The 7249-nt window shown below is 27.3% G+C and overlaps 1 protein-coding gene across 1 annotated transcript; it reads right to left on the reverse strand.

The window, feature by feature from the left end:
- Positions 1 to 5960: 5960 nt before the first annotated feature.
- LOC129881437 (uncharacterized) lies at positions 5961 to 7034 on the reverse strand. Its single transcript, XM_055955642.1, has 2 exons — positions 6767 to 7034; positions 5961 to 6733 (listed from the first exon to the last, which is right to left on the reverse strand). Exons 1-2 carry the CDS (start codon positions 7016 to 7018, stop codon positions 6452 to 6454), a joined length of 534 nt encoding a protein of 177 aa, XP_055811617.1. The 5' UTR covers positions 7019 to 7034; the 3' UTR covers positions 5961 to 6451.
- Between the last annotated feature and the right edge of the window lie 215 nt (positions 7035 to 7249).

Here is a 7249-nt window from a genome sequence, read left to right on the forward strand (position 1 = left end):
AAAAGAAAAGGAATTTATGATATGAATATGATAGAGGCCCACTTGAACATTGAAGAGATTTGGAGACTACAAAATAAAAAAAGCATCATAGAGGATTTTTTTAAAATAGGTAAAACTATTGCTTGGTGATGTTATCAATACGCAAATATCAAAAGATTTGTTTTTTTAGGGGGTGGCTTGAACATGACAAATTAAAAGAAAATATAATAAGAGGCGGATTCAGAATCTGAATATATTATAATAGCGAATTTAAAGTGTTATCTATGAATTCACGGAGTCCGCCTTTGCATAAAATCTAAGTTAATGAAGTCATCTTTGTTATATATAGTGGTTTATCTTCAATATGAGATTTTTCTATATGAATTTAAGTCAATCGAATCTCGATATATTATAGTGGTGAATTTAAAGTGTTATTTACGAGTTCACAAGGATCGTCTTTGCATAATATCTAAGTGAATGAAGTCATCTTTTTTATATATAGCGGTTTATTTTTCAATATGAAATTTTTCTGTGTGAATTTAAGTCAATCAACTTTCAATAGGAATATCGAAAAATACAAAAGAATAGTAATATCCAAGCATAATGAGTATTTTTGTGGGTGGGGGTAGAAATTAGTTTGAATCATTCATGCAGTACAATAGGGAAAAAAGAGTAATTATTTATTAAAATATGGAAATAAATAGGTAGGTAATTAATATCAGCCACACTTAGCAGCACTTTCTTATATTATATAGTAGTAATCAGCACTACATATAGCTCATGATATATCTTGGAGAATTTAAGAGAATGGAAGTTACCAGGTATCTATATACTTTAAAAAGATCATATTTTGAGTCAATGAGTAATATTTGGCCTAAAATTATAAATTGCAATTATTAGAGGATACGATGAAATAAATGAGGTTTCTTCATATTTAGTCAAATGTCTCAAAAGAATGAAAAAATCCTTTATAACGAGCAAAGGTGAATCTATAGCCCTTTTAAGGTAGTATACATACACACATACACACATATATAAATGATTTGTTGATTCCTGATCAATGTTGAGAGTCGTAGGTCTGCTTCTAATAACGAGTCATTCTCTTTTAATTATTTTCATGCAGTATTAATTTATATTAGTCAAGGCAGTGAGTATCAATGCTAGATGATTGATAAAAAATAAATTACCAAAGTTATAGTTAAACATGTTATGAATTTCAAGAAAATGTTTTAATTGGTATGTACTCTTCTAAATGAACTTGATTACTTGACTTTAAGGTTTAAATGAACTCACATTTTCCTCCATCCTGCATATTTTTTGGAAAATACTAAATTATTACTTATCATTTACTGACAGTACTAGTTTACACTTTTTTCGAATTTGATAATTTTTTCATCAATTATTTACATTATAACAGCAGAAATTCTTTTCATGAAAATACTTTTGTTTCTATATAGTCATATGTTTAGTCATAGCCATTTATCAAACTTGCAAATGTAAATATGATAAAAGAACATTGAATATTGTAGCTAAGGCCTAAGTTCTTATCAATTACTATAACATTTTATGTTCTTGTCAATCATAAATTAATTAAGCTTAAGTTGTCGAAGCAACCACTCGTTATATTAAGTTAGACTATCTACATCACATCTTTTTGAGATGCAATCTTTCTCCAAATTCTAAATAAACGCGGAATATTTTGTGCACCGAACTGTCCGTCGATCATAAGCTAAGTTGAAGGGCTTCCCATAACCAAAAAAATCTCTATGTAATCAATAAATATCCAGCCATTATAGTGATTATGTTAGGTATATATGATATGGTTTGCACTTTTCACTTTTATATCTAGTTTTTTTTTTTTGTGTGTGGCTTCTTTTAGTTGGTTGCATTTTAATGTATCATCCACAGAGAAATTGCAACATTGAGCAATTGGATAAAAGATATATTCCATAAAAAAGTACAATAATCTAAATATTAAGTTTGAGATATTTAGCACTGTGATTTTTTTTTTTGGATTATGCAATATGACATTTCACAATTTTAATGGATATCCTACCTCATGAGATATTTTCTTCCCATAAAGAGATCACAAATTTGATGACAAACAATAATAACTTCTCAATTTCAAGTCAATTTCAATTTAATGAAATAATAATTAGTTTTGCATGACGTTCAATTATTTTGATTTTAATTAAATTTAATAAATTATAAGGATATTAGAGATTAGTCTACACTATAAATTAGATGGTATATAACTAATAAGAAGCTTAAAGAAGAAATCCAACTTATTATATTGTGCACGTGTATACTATATATAACATTTTACTATATACGTATATATATATATATTATATACTCTTTGAGACAAAGGCACATAACATGCTAATTTGCTTATTTTGTGGATACCATTTTTCAAAACATATTCACATTGTTCTTTTGGTTTTCTTGTTTACTAGCTTAACTGATTCTTGAATTGTTTTTGGATGTTGACGAGGTTCGTTAAATTAGTTCATAAAAATATGATTTTTCAGTTAAAATTCAACTAAATCAATTAATTTGATTTAAATAATTTAATCCATTTCGACTTAATTCATTTGTGTCAAGTGCAATCAATTAATGGGGGTCATTTGCACTTTTGTCTCTATTTTGTGTTGGTCTTTTTAATTTTTTCACTGGTCATAAATTTATATGTCCGTATCATAATATTCCACCATTTATGTCCCGTGCCCTTGAAGAACTTATGCTTCGGCAGACATAAATTCAAAAAATTAAAAACCAATCCATTTAAAGGGTAAACTGTGATCTATTGATTTATTGACTCCACCCATCTTAACTTGTCCAAATTTGTTTATGTAAATTTCTTTTGGCCTTGATATTTTTCAACTTATGGTTCTTAAAAGAAGTTGGTATTTTTCAATTAACGTCTTTATTTTTGTCCTATAGCAAATATATGAGATTTTCGTTTTAATATATTGCTTGCAAGCCATTCTATATTCTAAACCAAATCTTGTTATATAATACCTTTATTCATTGAAGAAGCCAAAATGAACAAGGAAAAACAAGAGTATAGAAATGTTTTTCTTCCCTTTTTTGGTTCAGGTGCAACCGTTTCAATTAACGAAAATATATTGTTGAAAGCGTTATCTTCATAAATGGACATGTAATACGTGATTCTAAATTTAATCGAGTCCAATATAAAAATTGAATATCGCCCCATCAACAAATTAATATGATTCTCTCTTATTTTCATGTGATGCTCATTGACGCAAGGTGGGTCACATAAAAAAAAACTGACAAGCTTTTAGGTTGACGACAAAACTTTTGAAAAAGAATATACATGACATTTTAAACGAATTCTACGTCGAAAGATAAATTTATAAATTCAATAACACCACATATTCAAAAGGAAAATACGTAAAAATTATTGAATTATAGCGGACAATACGTATTATGGGCTAGAGCAGTGAGAATTTTCTCACAATGGGAATTATGAATTTTAGCTAGGGCTTTACAGGGCAAACCGATAAACCGCACCAAGCCGACAAATCGAACCAAACCGGAAAAAAAACCTGACTAGTGGTTTGGTTTGACTTGGTTTGGTGTTTGGAAAAAAAACCCGACCATTATAGGGTTGGTTTGGTTTTAACTAAAAAAAACCAAACCGAACCCAAACCGACCCGATTATAGATATACTAATTTTAAATTATGTTATACATAAAAATATTTATTAAAATATAATTTATAAATATTTTTTAAATTTTTTTCATAATTTTTGTTTTCTTTCTTACATTTAGATTTGGACCTGAGAAGCTCATCTAAATAATATACAAAAAAAGCTCATCTTATAAAGTTATATTATAAAGTTAAAACTTCAAACAGTGTTCTGCATCCATCTTATATGTTGATATTTTGTACTAAAACTCTTTTTAAGAAGCATTGCTCTGTGCTTTTTAGTAGATACTATGAAAAACCCGAAAAAAAAACGAAAAAAATCCAAGAAACCCGAAAAAACCCGAAAAACTCGAGAAAAATTGATATCGAAAAACCCAATTTTAATTGGTTTGATTTGATTTATAGATTTAATAACCCGACACAAATGGTTTGATTTGGTTTGTAAAAAATCCGAACCAACCCAATCCATATACACCCCTAATTTTAGCTATCAAGATCATGATAGTTTCAAAATGGAAATTAACCAACTATTGCAACAACAACAAAAAAAAAATACTATTTTTATGAGACAAATATTCTCTTCTCATTTACAAATGGAAAATGTCACCATCTCCTTTTTGTAACCCCACATGCGAAAAAGAAGACTATATTTTTAATTATTTTCCTTTGCTTTTTACCTCTAATTGAGAAATATCATCTTCTAGTATTTTTCATTTACCTCTAATTGAGAAATATCATCTTCTAGTATTTTTCATTCGTCATGTTAAAAACTGATTAAATTTAAATTTATATATTATAAAATTTATTTTTTAGAGTTATGTTTCTAATAAGAATTTTTTTAATATCTAAATTCAAATTCAAAATTCCTAATTAAAAATAAATAAAAATTAATTATTCCATCGCAATCATTAATTCTAGTAATTTATTAAATTTTCCCAATTTGGAGAATAAGTGGACCATGGAGTCTTTTTTCATCTTGATATAGTAGCTGTTCATTTGTTGGGCGGTCACCGCCAATTAGACTTGTAATAATTAAGATGTCGATAAATTAACTAAGTAAAAAATTATATATATATATATATATATATATATATATATTTAAAATTAATTTTTATAAATAAATATATTTAATTTTAACGGCTTTTAGTTCTAAAAAATTTACGATGATCTTTTTATAAATTAGTGGATTTCACTTTTCCTTGACCATTAATCTTAGTCGGTCAATGTGAACAAAAAATTAATAGGAATCAACTGTTACTAGTGCATAATAAAAATATATATAATTATTTCATCTAAGAATTAAAATTATTAAAAAATATACATTCTTTTTTACATAATTACGTTTTCAGCATGCTCACGTGTAGTAAAAGTTTCAATAACTTTTAAAAAGTCTCCGTTTAAATGAATAAAATAAAATTCATAGAAATGCATGGGGGATTTAACATATCGTATTGTATTTACGATACGAAAGGATTCGGAAGAACTCCCTCACTTGCCTACCTAGCTCTACCTTTGTCATTTGTGTAATTTAACGTGTAGTACTATTTTTTGACTATTTATTCTAAATAATAAATTATTATTATTATTAAATAAAATTATTTATAATTATTTTGAAATTATTATTTTCTTAATATGCTAACGTTTTTTCGACAAATATTATTTAATTGATCACCTTTCCGTTTATGCAGATAAGATACTGGTAACTTTGGTGCAGTTCAGGGCGGAACTAGTGTTCACGTACAAGTTCGGCGGAATTCAATAAATTTTTATTTAATAGTATATTTGTGTTAATTCATTGATAAATTCATTAATTATGTATAAATATTATATTTAAAATTTAATTATTATCACTTAAAATCGTCATTATAAATTTGAGAATAAAAAAAATTGAAATCTTAACTTCGTGCTGTATTACTTATTCCATTCACATCTTCATATTATTCATTATTCATACTTACCAGATCTGGAAATATGGATCATAACGACAATTATGCTATATCTCAATTTTTATTTTACTATACTGAAATCATTAAATTATTTTTTTAAATAAAAAAGTCATTCAATTTTATTCGAATATTCAACTTTAGTTCTCTTGTTTCAATTTATGTGGCTTGATTAAGTACGAAGGTCAAATTAATAACTAATATCCAATGTGAATTTAGGTATATAATCTTCAATTGTTAATAAAATTTATATATTTTAAATAACATATAAAGTATCGAGTCACAATAATTAATTATTCAAAATTCATAATTAAAAAAAATTAACTTGTTACTTGTTAAATAATAATTTGAACACATAAAATAAAATGAAACAGAAGAAATATACTATTATATTAATATTTATGCGTAATAACAAAGTACGAGGTTATCATGGACATGATACTCTTCTAAACTAGTTTTATCCGATAACTACTTAATAAAAGTAGTTCCTAATATATCTGCTCTAATAACTTCGTGAGCAAACAAAGAAGGAACTCATGTTAAGTAGTCAAAATAACAAAATTTCTTTTTCCTTGAGATATTGTTTTGTTTATAAGTCCGCTATCATGTTCTGCTCCCTGCAATTACGTTATTGATGCATGTATGCTACTATATACAACTTAACACTATGGAAAGTTGAAAAAACAAAAACTATGGAGAAGGTATGCTGGTGGAGTTCAAGCTTCGATGGGCAGAATTATCAGATATATATGTGCTGATAGAAGATTGCAGATATTTGATAAAATTGTCAAACTGCACACAAACGGACTTGAACATCACCATCATTAAAAGAAAATAGGAAGGCTGAGCTGAGTATGCTAGTGATCAAGTTCAGGTATAATATCAAGAACAGGCTTCCATCCCTTACCATTAATTGTACTTTCATCAACAATAGTAGTAGTACTCTTGATCATATCATCAACTTTGATTAATCCACTTTCACTAGAACTCAACAATTCTTGCAACTCTTTCTTGGAAATGACAATTTTAACCCTAATAACCTCTTTCTTTTGGTTATCAGTAGCTTCTAATAATTCAACTTGATCATTTGCAAACTTGACCTTCTCATCATTTACTTGATCATCATTTGCAAACTTGACCTTCTTTTTCACTTGATCATTTGCAAACTTGACCTTTTTTTTGGCTGATTTTGGAGGAGGTTGTAGTACTAAACTAGGCAAAAGATAATAAATTTGGCCACCTATCAAGTCATCATTTGGATGAAGATGTTGATTTTCAATGATTTCAAGGGAATTAGAAATTACATGCCTAGAAAATTGTGCTAAGATTTGATGGACTTTGATGGGAGCTTTGTATTCAAGAATTTTCCCATCTGTTTTCATCACCTTTACAACTTTTTCTTGAAGAACTATACAATTTCCCATTGTTTGTATATTGAGTAATGTTTGTTTTTTGTTTGGAGCATATAGTTGTGTTTGCCTTTTATAAAGAAATGAGGTTTGTAAATGCCCCTTGCAATGAGGAATATTACAAGTATAACCTTAGCACTTTTGGACCCCACCTTTGTTGATTTCTTTTGTTGATGTGTAATTGAGTGCTTATAATAGAAGTTTTGATATATTTTTTGATTAATATGATTTATTGTTGATGTGTAA

The sequence above is a fragment of the Solanum dulcamara genome, chromosome 3 (genome assembly GCF_947179165.1).
Source record: "Solanum dulcamara chromosome 3, daSolDulc1.2, whole genome shotgun sequence".
NCBI lineage: Eukaryota > Viridiplantae > Streptophyta > Magnoliopsida > Solanales > Solanaceae > Solanum > Solanum dulcamara.